Source organism: Leptinotarsa decemlineata, unplaced genomic scaffold (genome assembly GCF_025532065.1).
Source record: "Leptinotarsa decemlineata unplaced genomic scaffold, Ldec_3_MD MMD2_tig00026340_RagTag_RagTag, whole genome shotgun sequence".
Taxonomy (NCBI): domain Eukaryota; kingdom Metazoa; phylum Arthropoda; class Insecta; order Coleoptera; family Chrysomelidae; genus Leptinotarsa; species Leptinotarsa decemlineata.
This window is the reverse complement of record NW_027412694.1, coordinates 16,884,945-16,906,142: the sequence shown is the minus strand read 5'-3', so window position 1 is coordinate 16,906,142 and position 21,198 is coordinate 16,884,945. Positions and strand designations below refer to the sequence as shown.

The 21,198-nt window shown below is 34.6% G+C and overlaps 1 protein-coding gene across 1 annotated transcript in view; it reads right to left on the bottom strand.

Annotated features, from left to right (window-relative positions):
* The window catches only part of LOC111510741 (para-nitrobenzyl esterase), a 38,200-nt gene extending 18,423 nt beyond the window's left edge, over window positions 1-19,777 (bottom strand). The window contains exons 1-4 of the mRNA XM_074183423.1: window positions 19,624-19,777; window positions 13,106-13,249; window positions 10,838-10,984; window positions 4,153-4,306 (exon numbers count right to left, since the gene is read on the bottom strand). Coding sequence (XP_074039524.1) covers window positions 4,153-4,306; window positions 10,838-10,984; window positions 13,106-13,249; window positions 19,624-19,698 — 520 coding nt within the window. The 5' untranslated portion in view covers window positions 19,699-19,777. The remainder of the gene's footprint in view (window positions 1-4,152; window positions 4,307-10,837; window positions 10,985-13,105; window positions 13,250-19,623) is intronic.
* Between the last annotated feature and the right edge of the window lie 1,421 nt (window positions 19,778-21,198).

Sequence of the window (21,198 nt, the reverse complement as noted above, 5' to 3'; positions counted from 1 at the left end):
TTATTGATGCACTAAATAATAATTTTTTGCGATATGCACCTGTTGAAAGCAGCATATCCATTGATGAATCCATGATCTATGGATGTAAACAATACATGAGAGGTAAACTTATCCGTTTTGGATATAAGTCACGGGTTGCAGTACTAAAGTACGGATACTGTGTAAAGTTCCAAGTGTATCAAGGCAAAGATAAGAATATGGATATCGACAAAAATATGGTACTGAGAGAATCAGTACCAAATTTTTGTCGAATCAGCACTTCTGCAAAACTTATCACATTGTTGGGTTAAAAAGGTATAGGAGCAACATGTACCACTAGAGAAAACAGAACTGGCAAATGCAAACTGATAGAAACTGCCACAATGAAGAAGCTTGATAAAGGCTTCATGTGTTCTGCACTTGATAACCATAATAATGTGGTTGGTGTTCGCTGGAAGGATAACAATATTGTTCCACTTATGTCTAATGAGTATGGGTTAGAACCAGTGGCCAAATGTAAAATATATTCGGAAAAAGAAAGATCTAAAGTCAACATATCACAGCCTTACGTTGTAAATAGGTATAATACTTTCATGGGGGAAGTGGATCAGCTGGATAATCACGTCTCAAATTACTGAATTGCATTTAGAGGCAAAAAGTGGTACATTCCGCTAATTTTTTGGATGTTCGATGTATGTGTCACAAATGCATGGCTTTTAGCGCGTGAGTATGGATACAGTGAAGACAATCTTACTTTCCGTCGTACAGTTACACAAGCAGTCTTACTGAAATACGGAAGACGAAGCATAGTCTAGGACCGAAGAGGGCAAGCATTCAGTACCCAAAAATTGCAAGCGGACGACACATAATCTTAACTGGAAAAAGAAGACTCCGATGTGTGGTATGCAAAAATGAGACCAACAAGTCTTGTGATGCTTGTGAAGTTCCGCTACATGATAAATGCTTTCAAACGTGTCATAGTTAATTTCAAATAATATAAAGTTAATAAACCACCTTATATCTCAAGTGTACATTTATTGCACTCCCAAGTCCCAAGGGGTCATTAACGACCCACCTCAAAACTCAAAAACCAAAAAGATAGCATTTTTTAATGTATTTTTCTGAGTCATTCCTGACGTTCCTTGAACTGAAAAAGTTATCAGAATAACCAATTTTGGAAAAAAATAGTTCTGGGCCAAGTTTTTTTTCACGGGAATATGTCGTATCTAACAGATTGCCCAACTCGCGTTTCTCAACCCCCAGACGCCAAAAAAAGAATCTGGGACTCACAAAATACCCTTAGCAGATTGCGAAAAAACATATCTTGGCTAAACTCAGAAGGCTATAAAAACTCTTGCTAGGGAAGATCAACCTTCTTCAGAGAATGACTACAGTACAAGTGGAAGATGAAATTGTTGAGATAACTACAAGACAAGAAGCTTTCAGACGTCTTCGGAAATTAAAGAATATAAAAATGTGGAATCGGATATATGAACAACAACGAAGGTTTTTGGTAGGCAACAGGTAAATATAACGTATCAAAACAGGTGATTATTGGGTATCATGAGAAGTAGTCAGTAAAATATTATTCTTGATTTGAAATACAAAAACAAAATAACACAATAATCGATACTGAGAATTGATTGAAAGACAACCTTTCAATGACACTCATTATTCATTCATTTATTCATACAGAAGGAAGAAAACATACAGGGGGCTTACTCAATTGCATGTTTTCCATAGTTAGTCCATTATAATTCGTATATCCACAGAAAAAAAGAGTTCTCGTTACCAATCCTGACGTGCGATAACATAAAGTGAAACTATATCTATCCAACGAACGAAGTATCCATAACAAAAACAGATGCGTGATCGAAGCATGATCACCACACACATTTGCCTCTATTGCGTTACAGTGTCGGAATGGTCAGTTACATTTTAACGCCTGTTAGTCCGGTCAAATTAGACCAAAAATAAGAGTAAAGCTACCTAAATTCCCACCAAGCTGAAAATCAGTAATATTGTTTGAAAGGCGATCACAAATGAAATTTGAAAGTTCTTCATTTTTTCCCTGTATGGAAAAAATTTTATTGAAGGTCAAAAGTCTAAAAATAAGTTTTTCGCGATTTTCAGAAAAACGGTGAGTTCCATCATAAAAATACTTCAGACGAAAATTGTAGATCATGAAATTATCTACCGAAAATGTTTCAATACATTTTTTCTTGCCAGCCACCGTTTTTGAGATATAACGATACAAAAAGTTGCACAACAATTCTTGGTTCATTTCAATGTTGAAAGAAAAATTTACTGCTGAAAATATATTGGAAAAACAAGCTGATAATGATGCTGATGTATTGATAATTGAAACAGCAATAGAGCAATTGAATTTGACAAATACAACTATTGTTGTTGATGATGATGTAGACTACTCGTATTACTCACCGCTTGAACTCCAACTGAAAAAATTATTTTCCTCTCAAAACCAGGAAAAACTCAACATCAATTGAAAATATATTCATCAAAAGGTTTAGCAACTTTTGCAAAGTGTCAAAATAATGTACTATTTTCACACGTAGTACCTAGCTGTGATACGACATCTGCATATTACAGGAGGGGCAAAATAACAGTTTTTAAAATGTTTGAAAAACGAAATTCAGTTCAATGTGCCAAAGTTCTTAAAAACTCAACTCAACAAGAAATTATCACCAACGGCATTCGCTCTCTTCTTTCTATATACGGAACTCCTAAAAAACTACCTGCTTAGATAAGTATAAATATGCATGTTTCGTTGAAAATACCAAAAGTGAAAAACAAGTACAATTACCGTGTCTTCCTTCAACCTCAGTTGCTTCTCATCAACTTCTTTTTCGGGAATATTACCAAATCTAAGTGTGACTTGATTATTAGCTAGACCCTACAGACTGGGGTTGGAAGTTGGTCAACAATTCATTAGAACCAGTCCAAACTTTACTTCCACCTGCGCCGGAAAAACTGCTCAACACAATTTTTTGCAACTGCAAAAAGGGGTGCAGTGCTGAATGTGGTTGCGAAAAAGCCGGACTGTTTTGGTCACTGGCATGTACACATTGCTAAGACCGGTCGTGCTCTAATATTGAATCACCAACTGTGGAGGATCTGCTTGATTCAAACGACAAGAAGAATGAGAACAAGACGAACAAGAACAAGAAGAATAATTTGAAAGTTACGACTCGGATCATTAAATTTCACTACTTTTTTTTTATCTTTGATTGCTTTTATCTTTTCAATCTCTGCTATTTTGCAATAGTTTCAAATTAAACGCGATCACAACTGACTCGTGGACTAGGCCTACTGGGAAAACCACGTTAAAAAAAACGCGCTAAATACACTACCTCATAGGTGGCGAGGAAACGTGTGCATATTATGACGATTACAACTTTATATCTCAAAACGGTGGCTCGTTGCTAGAAAAAGTATTATTACATTTTTTGTAGATAACTTCATGACCTACAATTTTTGTCTGTCATATTTTGAACAATCTAACTGATTTTCAGATGAGAGGGAATTTAGGTAGCTTTGAATGTCTAAATTGACCGGACTATGTAGTGTGCACGTATACTGTATTTTTAAGTTCTAATTTTCAAAATGTCAAATAGTGATGCAACTGACAATTCGTATCCCTACACTCTACCTGAAAAGTTTTCCTATACCCAGCTGCATATTATTGAAAAACATTTTGGTCGTTTTTTAGTGCGGCTCTTTACAAACAACCTTATCTGGGAGATCACGTGCAGTATGCATGATAATGATTTGGAGCAATTCGTTGCTTGAATGGACAGAATATTGAAAATAACTCAAAAATACTTAACAGAAGGGGAATTAAAAAAATATCAAATGCCAACACAAGTTGAGAAAAATTTTCATAATTACCTAAGTAAATTAGTGTATGCTTTATAATGATAAGAATTATATTTAACATGAAGATAAAAACTAATACTTCAACCTGGCAAGGGGCAAGACATGAGCACAGTTATATGTACACATCGTACGTTATAGACGATATAATATGTCACCTGTCAATTTGAACGAAACATTATTCAATCCGCATAAAACACTCAAATGAAAACTTGACTACCAGGTTGGATTTTGAAAGTTTTTTTTCTATCGAGTTTCTCAAAAAATAAAATCACTCACCGAATACTCCAAGTCGATAGTTCAATGTCACTACGACAATATTGTGATCCATTATATGTTTTGGTCCATAAATGTAGTATCCTCCATAACCAGTTATGAACGCTCCCCCATGTATGAAAATAAAAACTGGCAAGGAACTGATATTGTCAGGATTCTGAAACATCAAAATATGGCATGTTCTGTTTGGAAAGTAAACCTTGTTTGGCTGAAGAATTGAGTGTAAAGAATTTGTGTGGCTCTAGCAACCATCCTTTCCGATAATTTTATAACTTGAAAAAACTATTTTACTTTGTGAATATCGTACGAAATTGAATTACAGGTATAAAATCAGCAGATTTACAGAAAATCCCTGTGATTTCAACTGATCTTGTACTCATGTACTCCAAACTGAAATGATAAATAGAACAAATCGATTTTCATAAATTATTAGATGTAGTCATTACCACGTAGTAGGAGATCATCATGAGAAATGGAACTTTCTATGTTTTTCTATCACTTGTATTTGTAACTAATATTACTGCAGTTTAGTCCTATGAAAAAATTTTCAAACGAATACAATAAACTGAAAATAACTGATAATGTTGGACCTTATATATCTAAACACTACTGCATGCAATAACAAAAGTAATTAACTTTATTGACTACCCGAATTTTGTTTACCTGTAAAAATGTGGGTAGGCTAATTTAAAAACTAGATCGATTTGATCATTAAGTAGGTTACATCCGCAATGCTTATGCTCATGAATTTCCAAGGATTCCTAATGTTTGGGTTTTCAACCCTTGCCTGCATAGTACAAACTTTTCGTATCGTTCAGATTCGGGAACTTATGGTTGCATTCCAAGGAGTGGTTTGGAAATGACAAATCATTTTTACCTAGTCTGAAAGATATTTCATTTTCACCAAACCGTTTTAAGGAATTACGGCCACATTGTCCCACATTACACTCCGGACACTTAAGCTTATAAACTTTCTCTTATGAAGATTTCTCCATCTTGTCCACTCCATTCTTAGCATTCAAAAAGAAATTAGATAAGCTGGCATGTGGTCTGAATACCACTTCCACGTTGTTTTTACTGAAAAAACACTAAATTGTCTCTGTACTTTTACCAAAATATGTAAAAGACATAAATTTCTCGATTTCTGACTATTTGATTTGACAGTATATTAATCAGAACGTAAATTTAAGGCTTTGGAGACATTTTTAAACTTATATATTGAACTAAGTTTCAATCAATCAATCAAACATTTATTGAATCAGTGTACATTTACAGTCACATTAGGCAAACATCATCATAAAATACTGGCTGATACAACAGGTCAAACTATTATAGAAAAACAAATACAAAGCATAACTTAAATAAAAATAAAATCACTAAGCTACAATCAAATTATGATTATGACTCAAGGAGAAACTCATCCACAGAGTTTGTTTCAACCTACGAAGTAAATATATATGTATACTGAGCTTCAGTTTGATACTATCAACATGGAAACTCCAGGTAAGTTTATTATCAATATCAACACCCAAGAATTCAGTACAATTAACTTGATGTAAAGTTTCATTATTTAATCCTACCAAATAGCTTTTATCAATAGTTATATTTTTAGTAACAAAGTTGAGCATTTGAGATTTGGCAGAATTTAGCAGCAGACCATTTGTAGAACACCACTGCTCAATTTGATCAGTTACTTCATCAGCATTGACAATCACTTCGGACATAGTTTCCGCAGATACCAAGATATTAGTGTCATCCGCAAAAATTATAATAATGGAAGCTATCGAACAAAATTTCGGAAAATCGTTAATAAAAACCAAAAATAAAAGAGATCCTAAAACAGAGCCTTGAGGTACCCCTCTTACTATACATTTACTTACAGAGTTAATTCCATTCACACAGACCAGCTGACTACGGCCAGTCAGGTAAGATCTAACCCAATTCAATGCAGGACCACGTATACCATAAAACTGCAATTTGTGTAGCAGTATGTCATGGTCAACGAGGTCAAAAGCTTTGCTCAAATCAAAAAATAACCCCAGAGTTTGCTGTTTGTTTTCCAAGATTTCCAACACATGTTTAATGAGTTGATCAATTGCGCCAACAGTGGATTTATTTCTTCTATAAGCATTCTGACTAGAAGAAAATAATTTAAATGATTCAAAGTAATCATATAATCTTTGATAGAAACAGTATTCAATAATCTTAGAAAACTGACTAAGTAGCGATATAGGCACAGTCAGATCTCGAGCCCTTATTTTTATATATTGGCAGAACCTTTAACATTTTCAGTATATCAGGAAACCTCCCCTCTATGAAAGTGGAGTCAACTATATGAGTCAAAGGCTCAGAAATTACAGTGGCAACGTTTTTTATAACAAGACCAGGAATTTCATCAATACCGGACGATTTTTTCTTAAAACTTTTTTGATAACTTGTTCAATTTCCATCTTAGTTGCTGGATATAAAAAAACACTTTGATGTGAAGATGACATATAATTAATATTTTTAGTATCAGGTTTGGATATGCTACTGCTAACAGTTGAAAAATACTCACTAAAAAGGTTGCATATAGCAAAATCATCAGAAAGAAGGACCCCATCTTCAGCACTTTCTAGACAAGGTATTGCTTTGCCAGAATAACCAGTCTGGGATTCCTTGATGATTTTCCAGGATTCTTTCACTTTATTATCAGCAGAAGAGATTCTATCATCATTGCTAGTTTTCTTAGCATGTTTCAATTTATCCTGAGTATTATTTTAAGTTCTTGATATTCCCTCTGATATAAACCATTTTTATATACTTTGTTCAGCTCAGATAACTCGGTTAACCTTATACTGATTTCTCTCAACTCAGTAGTTATCCACCTGGAGTCACCAGATTTTTTTATCTTGACTACCTTTTTTGGAAATGAAGTATCAAAATAATAGGAAAATTTATTATAAAAACTATCAAACTTAGAATTTGCTTCAACTGAGTCATACACTGAAGACCAATCAGTCTCCAGCAGTAAACTAGAAAACTTTTCAATATTGTAGTCATTAAAACATCTCTTGTGAGTTTCTTGGTTATGGTCAACCTGATCATAGCAAAAAGTTGCCAGCTGGAAAGTGTGATCAGATATATAGGAATGATTAATAGAGTAACTAATAGAATTAGAAGTAGACAAAATATTATCAATACAAGTTGCTGAATCACCCCATATACGAATAGGTTCACTTATAATAGCACTAATGTTATGTTGCTCAAGTATATTTATGAAGTCAGTTCTCTTATTAGTAAACCTTAACATATCTATGTTAAAGTCACCACAAGCTATTAATTCTAAGTTTTTATACTTACTATACAACATCACAAGTAATCGATCAAATGAATCAAAAAAAGTTAAAGTATTACCAAGAGGTGATCTATATACCGATAAAATTATTATAGTTTTATTCTTACCGTTTAACGCTAATGCACATACCTCAATATCTTGCTCTATACTAATTTCTATAGGAATGTTATTTACTTGCAATATGTCCTTATAGGACGAAACTGCAGTAACTTTAGTCATAAATAAAAGTATCAATTCTCTTTTATCGATTTCCTACCACGTGGTAACGGGTACATCCATCAATTTATTTTCCAATAGCTTTGATGATCCCGATAATATACTGATATGTCTCAAGTCCACTCCTCCCCAGGCAAACTGCAGTTTGAGGAGTGCCCAGAAGATGACAGTACTACCAACTGTCGAGAGCGCTCGCAGATAATTAACAGAAGATATAAAGCTTCAAATCCTTTTTGTAGAATTTAATATTGAAATACTCAAAAAAAAGGAAAATTAGTTGCATCAATCACAAAAAGGATTTGTAGCTTTATATCTTCTATTAATTATCTGCGAGCGCTTTCGACAGCTGGTCGTACTGTCATCTTCTAGGCACTCCTCAAACTGAACTTGTCATTCTGTCGTCTGCCTCTTTATACGGTCCGAACGTCTCAACTCAGGTATTTCAGGTACTTTAGGTAAATTTGCCTGTATTTGTACTGCATCAGGTACAATTCTTTGTGTTAGATCTTCTCTAGGAATGTGTATGGTTTTGTTTAATATATTGAATGTGAGGTCTTGTTGTGTTTTGATTTGTACTTGTTCCTCGATAAGAGGTTTATGACTGTTAAATTTATGGATGTTCAAGTTTTCCCAAATGTCCATGCGGTTTCCCTTGTTGACTTGTTTTATGAGTTTTATATTTTCTGGTGGGGGGAAATTATGTTTGTTTTGTACGGCGTGTGTTGTGAGGTTTGATTTATATACTATTGGATTTATGTATGCTTTTTTGTGCTCATTGTACCTTTGGATCAGTTTTTTCTTGTTTTGGCCGATATAGAATTTGTTGCACTCCGAGCATTGTATACTGTATATCCCGTTTTGGTCTTTGTCTTCTTCTTTTTCATAGTTATTTATTTCTTGTGTTATCTTCTTGTTTGGCTTGTTTGTGATGTTGATGTTTAGTGGTTTGAAGACGTTTGTTAGTTTTTTGGTTTGGTGTCCTACGTACAAGTTCAGTTTGAGGAGTGCCTAGAAGATGACAGTACGACCAACTGTCGAAAGCGCTCGCAGATAATTATTAGAAGATAAAAAGCTTCAAATCCTTTTTGTGAAATTTAATATCAAAATACTGAATATATATATATATATATATATATATATATATATATATATATATATATATATATATATATATATATATATATATATAGAAGCAAACCGCGGACACGTGTTTCTGGCTATTGGCCTCATCAGCGCGGTGCAGCCAATTGCAAAGATGTACAACAACTGGTTACCAAAAATGAAAAACCATCACATATGCACGGTGTCACCAATTGTCACCATATGCAATTGGCTGCACCGCGCTGATGAGGCCAATAGCCAGAAACACGTGTCCGCGGTTTGCCTCCATATTTCTTGAGTGTTCTGTCCACGAATTTCTCCCTTTTGATGTATATCAGACACACTCGACAATAATCTATATCTATGTATTTATATCCTGGACCCGGAAGTCACGCAGGTAGCTATAGCTGCCTACTTGGTGATGTTAGATGATGCCTGGGAATGCTGGGTCTTCTAATTGAAACCACAAATGTGCGGTTAGCTCCTGTTGGTGACACCGTGCATATGTGATGGTTTTTCATTTTTGGTAACCAGTTGTTGTACATCTTTGCAATTGGCTGCACCGCGCTGATGAGGCCAATAGCCAGAAACACGTGTCCGCGGTTTGCCTCCATATTTCTTGAGTGTTCTGTCCACGAATTTCTCCCTTTTGATGTATATCATACACACTCGACAATAATCTATATCTATATATATATTAATATATTAATATATATATATATATATATATATATATATATATATATATATATATATATATATATATATAGAATTATATATATATATATATATATATAATTCTATTTGTAATTACCTTTTATATGTATCCGATTAGTATTTTATTTAAAGTATCCCATCTATATGATGTAGCACAAAGGATAAATAAATACTATCTATCTATCTATCTCTCTTCCATTACAGTTTTCACTTCATCTGTCAACGAGGGTGAGTGTTTTTGTAATTCTGATAACTTTAAGAGGGAAGTGTTTATTGTAGAGGTTGACAAGCATTCCAGTTAAAGTTTACACTTTATCATCAATATCATTATCGTAAAAAATTTGTGGATCCGACTCGAGAAAGTCATTTAGAAATTGCTGTTCATCAACATTTTCACAGTCTCTGATAGTGAGAAGTTTTGATTCAACTTTGGGTTTACCAAAATTGATTGTAAGTACAACCTATGCAGTTGAATCGATTGAAGTATCATTATTACATCAATTAGATATTGAGATGTGGAAGTTATATGTGTTGCCTCACTGACAAGTTATAGAGGTAATCATTGAATCGAAGTATTTCATTAGTGAGGAATTTTCATTCATATTATATTGAGATTATTCATATATGTCATAAATTAGTTCAGCTATCGTGTAGTACCTCTGGAACAGGCGAAAACAACCTCTATATATCTGTACCAAAAACAAACATGTTTTCTACTCAAATCGAAATTTTCTATAGTTGTCTTCATGCTGTTCATAAATATGTCTGTTAAAAGTGGACTAACGGGTGAGCCATTGATAAACCTGAATCCTGTTTACGAAATTTGTTGATGAACTCTGTGAATAACTCTTATTTAAGCATACATTGAAAGCTGTCGTAATTTCAAAGGAAGGATAAGCTTAAATTCGTCGTATGGTATGTTAAAAACATGCTCTTCACATCGAATGGAACTAAAATTGAATCGATCGATTTCACGATTACATTTTTTGGTTCGGTTATTTGGCATGATTTCCACAATTGAGTGTGAGTGATTTCACTCCCATTCGATTTATATTTGTTGTTTGGAGTGACAGAAAAGAATATAATTCGTTTTTTATAAAGCCAAATTCTACCTTTGTTTTTCGAATGGAATTGGATATTGCAATTATATGTCGTACTGTGTTGAGGTTGAGAAAGCAGAAGAAGAATTTTGGATATAATCTAATCCAATTTTCAATCGAATCATCTGATCTCTACATAATTTGAAAATGCCCCGACACATTTCAACAAAATGCTTAGTTCTCAATGAGGAAACGAGAGTGTGAAATGAGGGCTTACCACTGGTGTATAAACATTCAAGTACAAGCAATCTTCCGTTTGGTTAATATTCAAAGAAGTATTATTGTCAGGAATAGCTCCAATACATGCTTTTGTGTTATCTGTTGCGTCTAATATACCTTCCCATGCTTCAGGTGATTTTGGTACCTGAAATAAATAAAATTGTCAAATATGTTTCGAGAAATATAAGATTTTAGCTATGAATGGAATAACAGTTCATTTTTTCGATGAAATTTTCATTTTGTCGTAGAGAAAGTTTCAATAATTCTGAATGAGACTTTTTTTGATGCGGTGTTCCATATTATTCATCAAATTTTTTTTTTTTTGCATTTCTTATACGAAAATTGAATAATTATCAAAACTTTCATGAAATGTCTTTATCGACCTTCATTGGGTATTTTGATCTTGCAGATTCTAAATAAATAGAATTTCATACAGGTGTAAGGCAAACTTTTCAGTACACGACGTTCAATTACTGCGTGAATTCAAAGTATTTTTACACGCTTTATATTAACTTCACCTGTATGTATGTATGTATGTATGTTTGCTCGCTTGTAACTCCCAAGCTCGGGATCTGTATTGAGAGAATTATCGACATTATTATTGCTTGATCTATTCACGGGCAGATGGCGCTGTACGTAACTTCCTTGATATAATTCGAACTCACTTTACATGTATTTCTTCATTTGAAAAAAAATATTTTTTTATCTTCAAGATAATCACTTGCTAATCGAAACATTTATCGAGGTGTTAAAATAACGGTTTGGTGTTGGGAAAAAAACTCCAGTAATATTCATTACTACACCAAAGGTTCCAAACAGTGCATCACAAGTTAGTTCTTATATTTGATTCTACAGACATTCATCTTCAATAAAAAATCCGCGGCTGACTGAATTGGTGTTGTGCTCTGCAACCAAGTACTGCCAACGTTTGTACTTGGTCTCACCGTACTGGTGACGGCCAGTAAGTCAGAAACACTTATCTATTGTTCCATTTTTCTCGATGCTTTTTTGCTCTTTTAGAAATCAATACATACTGTAACTGTGGCCAATAATGTATCGTTTTGACTGAGATGGCGCTAGTAGTATTAAATCCATATGACTTTTAATTAAACATAATCTTCAAAAGCTGAAGGACTATTATTTCATTGGATAAAACATTTTGAGTGAATCAACTTTTGTTAGTTCGCAGAAGGAATTTTTTGTTAATAAAGCATTGCTTTTTGGCGGAAAAAAATTGTTGAAGCCAAGGCTCGGCTTGATAAATATTATTTGGACTTTGCACCAGGAAAATCAACCAGTGTCTACTGGTTAGCTAGGTTTAGTTGAAGTGAAATGAGCAACGAAGACGGTGCACGCAGTTGATGTTCCAAATATCAGAAAAGTTTACAAAATGATTCTGGGTGACCACAAAGTGAAGATGACCAAGATTGCTGAGGCTCTAAAGATATCAAAAGAACGTGTTGGACGTATTGTGCATGACTATTTATGTATGCGGAAGCTCTGTTAAAAATGAGTGCCGCGCGAGCTTCCAATCAATCAAGAAAACAACGAATTGATGAATCTGAGCAGTGTTTGGAACTATCCGACAATAAAAACTCGAATTTTTGCATCGATATGTGTGGAAGGATGAAACATGACTGCATCATTCCACTGTTATTCCTTTTCCCTGTTTTGTCTTTTTACAAAAGAGAAAACATGGCAAAGTAGCTCCGGCAGTTGTTCGTCGGCGGCATGTGGGAGTGGATTGATTACTGCGATTCTGTTAAATAAAATAAGGATACCATAAGGGCGTCACTGTCTTTTTTTATAAAATCTTATTTTGAAAAGATCAGACAACTGGGGTAGAGAGTAGATACAACAGCTGAAATAAAAGAAAGACATACTTAATATCATATCATTTCAAAATTATATGACCGTGTTATTCGTTGTAGTATTGCCCTCGAAGGCAACTGTAATGAGTGATGGAATCGAATTTTGTAAAAAACATTTTTTTTATGTTAGCCTATGAACTTTTCAGCTTAACTACCTGGAGTATAAAAATGCATTGTCTACAAAGCAAATATAATCTGCTACAAAATAGACATACTCTATCCTTTTCAACATCAACTGCAGAATGGACATAAGATCGCTTTCGAGTCAACCAAATAGCACAAATACGAAACTTGGCAGATGAGAGAAGTCATCAAAATCGAAAAATCAGAGTTGATCAACGAAAACCATGACTTCAATAATCAATAATAAATTTTTAGAATCCATGCTAACTTACCTGGAACCTGTTTTTGCCTATCGGTGGTGCCGCGTATGGGATATCTTGAAACGAATAATAAATACTTCCATTAGCACTCGTTCGCGATCTTCCTTTAATCGCACCTTTTGCTAATCGTACAATTACATTTTCATCTTCAGTTTCCTGAAACAGATTCATTTTCATTCATTTCGTTGGGTTATGAACTAATTTCAGTAGGAATCGTTGAAAAATATATGCTTCTTTTTGTTGATGTGATTTCATTGAAACAAATATCTTTCTGGATTTGACTTCTTGAGGAACTTTCACAGACACTGTGATTTCCATACCGATTATCATTTCCGTTTCACTTTCAGTTTGAAAGGTACCAACTTTGAGTTGAGAACTAGATGACATAATTTGTTTTTTTTTTAATTCATCATCTACTTCAAGCCGTCAACGTTTCTTTTTCCTATAACTATGGAAAATGAGCCCCTCTTCATTTGCGATCACTTCAACAAGAGGAAATGTTCGAATCAGAAATTGAAATAGGTTGAAGATATATTCTGTTTTTCAGGCAGATAATGATTTTTTCACAAAAAACTGCCTTATTCAAAATAAATATACTGCCGCTGAGTTCCACCAAACAGACTCGCTTGCGACTAGTTTCGTTTTCAAGAAAAGAAACAAAAAACTCGAGACTCCAATTCCGACAGACAGAACTATTGTGAGTCGCGTGTTTTGTTGTGAAATATTTTCTATCGTTCCCACTACACTAGTCTTTCTCAAAGTGGGCAATAACGCCCCCTTGTGGGTGCTGGAGGCCTACACGGGAGCAGTACAGGGTACAGAGAAGTTTGGGGGACGTTGAAGTGGTTCAGGGGGGCGATGGCCAATTTAAAAATTTTTTTATGCGCAACTTTACTGCTCCTTTACACTTAACGCGCGTTTCCTCGTGTAACGCCATCTAGGGGACTAGACAGAAACTATTCACTATCCGATAGTTGTCAAACTGTACAATAGATGGCGATAAGCTTCAATGCGAAGCGAGAGGTTTCTAGTTTCCATTCTTGAAAGTACTAGGCCCGCCCGATGCCTCATATAAAAGCGCGCGCGCCATCCAGCCAGTAATGTCATTCGACGATATTACGAAAACAAGTGGCAGCAAGTTTTTAAAACACGATTCTGTACTTCGGCATTTTTGAAGACAAAATTATGTCGGAAGCAAAAAAGAAGAAACAGCAGTATAGCGCGTAATAAATAAAATATGGATTTATTGAAAATCCCACAAATCCATCTTCGCCTTTGCGCCTTCTCTGTTGGAAAACATTTTTGAATGAAGCGATGAAACCCTCAAGGCTACAAGATCATTTGAAGAAAATGCATTCAGATAAAAAAGGCAAAAGTGTTACATATTTTCAAGAACTGGAAAAGAAACACTCAGCCCAGCCAACTGTGTCAGAACTTTTTTCGGCAGTTTCTAAGCAAGACGACGACGGACTCCGAGCTTCCTACAATATCTCCTTGCTGATTGCTCAAACAGGTGAACCTCACACTATTGGAGGGGATTCAATTTAACCAGAAATAAAAGAAATAATAACTATTGTGCTGCATAAACCAGCGGCAGATATTATCCGAAAAATTCCTTTGAGCAATAGTTCCGTGCAAAGACGAACTGATGAGATGGCTGAAAATATTGAAGAGTCATTGTACAATCATCTGAAGACTTCTAAATTCTTAATTCAGTTAGTTGAGTCCACTTTACCAACCAATGAAGCATTGTTGTTGTCATACGTGAGGTTTATTAAAAATGAGAAAATATATCAAGAACTACTATTTGCCAGAAATTTAGAGACGGATACAAAAGGAGAAACCATATATAATACACTGGAAAAATTTTGTGATGAGAAAAAAATTCCACTGAAGAATATTATATCAGCTGCTGCGGATAGCGCTAATGCTATGACAGGATGTTACAAATGCTTCATAGCATACTTGAAAAATAAAATTCCAGATGTGCTCGCTGAACATTGCGTCATTTATTGCCAACATTTGGTTGCGATAAATTTTAGTGAGCGCCTCTCTCAATCACTGCAATATATCATCAAAGCAGTCAATAAAATCCGAAACAGGTCTTTAAATGACAGATTATTTGATCAGCTTTGAGTTGCTAATGATGAAGATTTCAACCGATTGCTATTTCACACAGAAGTGCGTTCGTTGGTTTTCAAGAGGTAACGATTTTACAATCTATTCGACTCTGTAATAGAGTCCTTGGAAAACAAAGACAACCTCATTACTTCAAAGAATGATATTGCGTACTTGACAGATCTGTATAAATTATTTGATGATGTCAATCTTCAACTTCAAGGTTACGACTTGAATTTGATTGAAACAAAAAATGTCATTGCTGCTTTTGTAGCCAAATTGCTCATATACAGGGTGTCCCTGGACTTCCTCTTTTCCTTTCGGGAATGTATAGATGGGGTCAAAATATCACCAGTACTTCATATAACTTTTTTTCCTAAAAGTCTTCGTAACCAAGTTACGGGCCCTCGAAGTTACAAAATGAAAAATGTTTTTCTTTGATAACTTTTCAAGTGAATATTCAAAATCATCCAAATTTTGGAAATTGACTAAACAAATGAATTCCGTCGATGAGCTTTCATGCAGGAGTCAGTTGTTTTGCTACAAAGTCAGGAACGGACTACCCCCGATGGTCCACACCCCAAAACTTTGAAATGACAGATATTTTTCAACAAAATAAGGTTACTTGGACAATTTTATGAATAAAAGTACTCGTGTGGAAAGTCGATCGGAGCAACGAGTCTTGATAAAAATGTAGTTCTACTCGACGACATCAAACCCGCTCGTCCACCATTATTTGAAATGAATAATTATCAAAGCAGAAATAATAATGATAACGTTAATTCAACAACATTTATAACAGGAATAATACAAAGTATGCTAAAATGAAGTCGTAAATAAAAAGTACAGTACCTATATGGAAGTTTAAGTCACAATTGTGATAGCAGATATTTTTTCAAAAGAAATATCAAGTTCTGTAGATTCGTGGTGTTTTTAAACTAACAAGCTACTCTACTATGAAATATCGAATTCATTCCATATTTTGTATGTACATAATACGTGTGGAATAATCACGTTTCGTGTTGATCAGTTATCTGAATCTCATGAAACTCAACATTCGAATGTTTCAAATTCTTCTTCACAGCTAAACTGTTGAGGAGTTTCACTGATAATTATAATTTTATGGGAGAAATTCTTTAACACGAATCTAAATTTAGCTGAAAAAACGCACATCGGAAAAAATATTTACTATACTAATAAAAAGCAAACGAATGAACTACAAAAACGGCTGCACATGATCAGGTGAAAAATATCCAGGGAATAATATTTCTTTCACAGATGTTGACAAAAAAACCTTTTAGAAAGTTTTGATAAAAAATGAGAAACTGGAATGCGATTTTGTTTTGTTGAGTGGTGCGTTGTCATATGACTATCATTGTATTGTCAATATTTTATAGGATATTTTGAATTTTTTTGATATGGCCGAACAGTTTACATTCAATGAATATGCAGATATGCATGTATTTTATGGACGAGCATTCTGTAATGCTGCAGAAGCTCGTCGTCTGTATTCCGAGCATTTTCCCAGTCGAACGGTACCGTCAAGAGAAACATTCGAGCGTGTCGATCGCAGCTTGAGGGAGACAGGTATGTAATAATTGATAATTAATTTGAGCACGTTGTTTTTTTTCGATATTATTGTAGGTACAGTTTTGCCAAAACGAGGTGGTGAGGGCGCTCCTAGGACTGTACGTACCGTTGTATTGGAGGAAAATATTTTGGAAGCCGTCGCTGATGATCCTTCAATGAGCATCAGAAATCTATCAGAACAGTTCCATACATCCAAGTCCACTATTCATAGAATGATTAGGGAACAACTGCTCCACCCATTTCACATCCAGAAGGTACATGCCATGACACCTCAAGATTTTCCAGCACGACTGGAATATGCCAATTGGTTCATGGATAGGCGAAGAGAGGATATGACTTTTATCAATCGAGTTTTATTCACTGATGAAGCAGGTTTCAGTAGAGATGGAGTTATCAACTCTCATAATCTCCATATATGGGCCGAAGAAAATCCCCATGGGATATTGCAAACCAAACACCAACGGAAATTCAACGTGAATGTTTGGGCTGGTGTCATAGGAAACCATCTTATAGGACCATTCGTTCTACAGGACCGATTGAATGTAGAACGTTATTTGGAGTTCATTCAGAACGATTTGAATGGACTTTTGGAACATGTTCCATTGCAAACCCGAAGAGATATGTGGTTTATGCATGATGGCGCTGATCCTCATTTTAGTTTGATTGTGCGTGACCATCTGAACCATATTTTCCACAATAGATGGATTGGTACAGGTGGGCCATATTCATGGCCATCGCGGTCTCCGGATTTAAATCCATTGGATTTCTTTCTGTGGGGGCATCTAAAAAGCCTTGTTTACGCTACACCTATTCACACAAGAGATGCATTGTTGAATAGAATAACATTACATTGTGAAGCCATACGAAACGACCCTGGAATGCTATTTCAAGTACAGAGAGGGTGTCTTCGCAGACTAAGAAAATGTATAGAGAGAGAAGGTGGTCATATCGAGCAGTTTCTGTAGCGGATTTTTCATTTCTGTTTGCTCTTGAGGCTCTTGAGTTTCGTTAGTTAAAAGTGTTTGCATTATAAAAATTCGTTATGAACATTTTACCTATCATTTCCATTTTCCTTAAAAACTAATATTTTCGAATAATGGTAGACATCTCAGGATAAATGTTGTTGAATTAACGTTATCATTTTTATTTCTGCTTTGCTAATTATGCATTTCAAATAATGGTGGACGAGCGGGTTTGATGTCGTCGAGTGAAACTACATTTTTATCAAGACTCGTTGCTCCGATCGACTTTCCACACGAGTACTTTTATTCATAAAATTGTCCAAGTAACCTTAATTTGTTGAAAAATATTGAAAAATATCTGTCATTTCAAAGTTTTGGGGTGTGGACCATCGGGGGTAGTCCGTTCCTGACTTTGTAGCAAAACAACTGACTCCTGCATGAAAGCTCATCGAAGAAATTCATTTGTTTAGTCAATTACCAAAATTCGGATGATTTTGAATATTCACTTGAAAAGTTATCAAAGAAAAACATTTTTCATTTTGTAACTTCGAGGGCCAGTTACTTGGTAACGAAGGATTTTAGGAAAAAAAGTTATATGAAGTACTGGTGATATTTTGACCCCATCTATACATTCCCGAGAGGAAAAGAGGAAGTCCAGGGACACCCTGTATAAGAATAATATCGCAGACGTGAGTTTCGCAATTTCCCCAATTTGTCAGCAGTATTTTTCAACAATGACGACTCGCTTGTTTACTATCAATATTTGGAGAACCTTCACAGTGATTTCGCAGAACGATTTCAGGACATTTTAAAATTGGAAATACCGGACTGGGTGTTGGATCCTTTTTCAAATGTCAACACAGCAGGATCACCCCAGCTGAAAGAAGAAATCATAGAACTGATAACGAACGAGGAAATAAAAATAAAATTCAAAAATGGATACCAAGAATTTTGGCTACAAAAGCCAATCCCGCATTTGTACCCCGGACTGTGGTCCAGCGTTCAACAATTTTTGATAGCATTTCCATCATCGTATTTGTGTGAATGTGGATTTGGTGCTGTGGCAACGTTACTAACTGAAAAGAGGAATCGGTTGCAGATTACTGAACGGCTGTTTTTTTTTGTAGTAAAGAAAAAAAATTTGGGGGGGCGCTACCGCCCTCAAAGTGGGCGGTAGACAAAATAAGTTTGAGAACCTCTGCCCTACAGGAATAGTTTTCGTCATACCTTCTCTAGACTTTGTTTTCAAAATGGGCTGCGAATTTTTTGTAATCGAAAATTTTGGGCAAAAGGAACGAATGCGATAAAAACTGAGATACTAGATGAGATCACTGTTTAGAAGAAGAATGGATTATGGACCGGATGAAATTAAGATAAATGATGACATAGGATTAAATGGAACTGGGATCATAGTTTCGTAATTTTCTGAGAATATCCAATCATATTATACATATTACAGATTTATCATATTTGAATAGTTGCTTGTTGTTGTCGCCGACAGTTTTCACTTCGCGATCTCTGTTTACAAAAACACAGACAAAACATCGAAACTTTTGATCTTTCCGCCTGCCGACGAGATGTTTCGTTATTGATAAAAACAGTCGCCCGCGACAAATTTTTCAAAATGTTCTTCATTTTGACAACCCAGGTTTTTGTTTTGTCGAAATGGAAAAAGTTGCTGTTTTATTGTGATTCTGTCCGTTTGGTGAAAATTCGCCACAACAACTTTAGGACTGCGCTGTGTGCTCGTGGATAAGCAAATTTATCGAAAGTAAATTGAAACAAACGAAGACATGATATTCACTTCTATTGATGATGAAACTATGATAAATGTGAAAATGATCAACGACTAATACTCACCGTTCTGGTAGAAACTATGAAAAATAAACTAGCAATTATAACGATAGGAAGTATGTGTTTTGCGTTCATATTCATTGGCGTAATACTCGCCTAGTTTGAAACGTTTCAGTTTTTATAGTATTATCGAAGATCCCATTATACGTAATCAGATAAATTAGATATAGAATTTATATTTTTTTTTATTCTGTTCATACATACAATGATGTTTGTGCCCGACAATAAAATTCATTTTGTAGGTGATGTCAATTAAAATAAAAAAAAAACAAATTATAAAATATTATGGAGCAGTGAAAAAACAACATTTCACTGCAAATTATAGGTCATCAAAAAAATAACATCCATACACCATCTACATAAAGGAAGTGAAGGTTATAGGTTTCATATTTCATTTAATGTTCGATTAACAATATGGTCATTGTTGACTGCACATTCACAGAGTTGTTGGCTATTATATGAGCTAAGTCCTTGTTCAGAAAAAATTCATTACAGAGTGACCCATATGATGAACAATAATAACAAATGTGAATTGAAACATATTATTGAAAGTAGAAATATACGTATGAATCAGGTGAAGGTAAATATTACTGGAGTTTTTTTCCAACACCAAACAGTTATTTGAACACCTCGACACATGTTTCGAGCACTAAGTGATCATCTTCAAGAAGAAGATTAATCATTTCAATCTTCCTCTTCGATTCGAAACGTTTTTCCTATTGATAAGGTAGATAATCAAAATTATAGAGCTTCAACGTATTTTGGACAACCAACGGAAAAAGTGGCTTCATTTTTGAGGAAACGAGATATTATAATTGCATATAGAACAAATGATACGTTGGGAAAGTTAGTTAAAAATAATAAACACGAAACATTCAAATTCGAGAAATCAAAAGTATATAAATCAAAGTGTGGAACGTGTCCTAAAGTATATATTGGTCAAACTGGCAGAACATTCATACGATTTATGTAAGTGAGGAAACAAATTCAACATTTTCAAATCATCTTCTAGAAGAAAATCATATCTTCAACGAAGAGTTCGAAATGTTGCACATAAAAATAAAGGTTTGAAACTGAATCATTTGGAAGCAGTGGAAATTAATAAACTCAAAAATTCAAACATGCTAATGAATGACCAACTGGAAAGAATTATTATTATTGTAGATGTGAGGTAATATACCTCAGGTGATCATAATTGAACAGGTACCTTAGGTAGAAGTTTAGGTAATTTTTTGGAGGTAGTCTCAATTATGGTCACCTGTAGTATATAAATATAAGTGTAAAAAACAACTTGAAGTATTCAAATCACTTGACAAAGCTACTGTACAAATTATGATATATTTTTCAAATGGAGTTTGTGGAGATCAAATCGTGAAATGTAGTTTTTGAAAAAACAAAACATTTTCACGAAAGCTGAATGATTACGGTATCCGTGGCAATACATACGACCTTATGTCCAATTACTTATCAGATCGTGAACAGAGTATTGAAATTGATGGTGTTCTGAGTGTTCTCAGAACTGTGACCTATGGTGTTCCTCAAGACACTGTGCTAGGGCCAGTTTTTTCCACAATCTATATT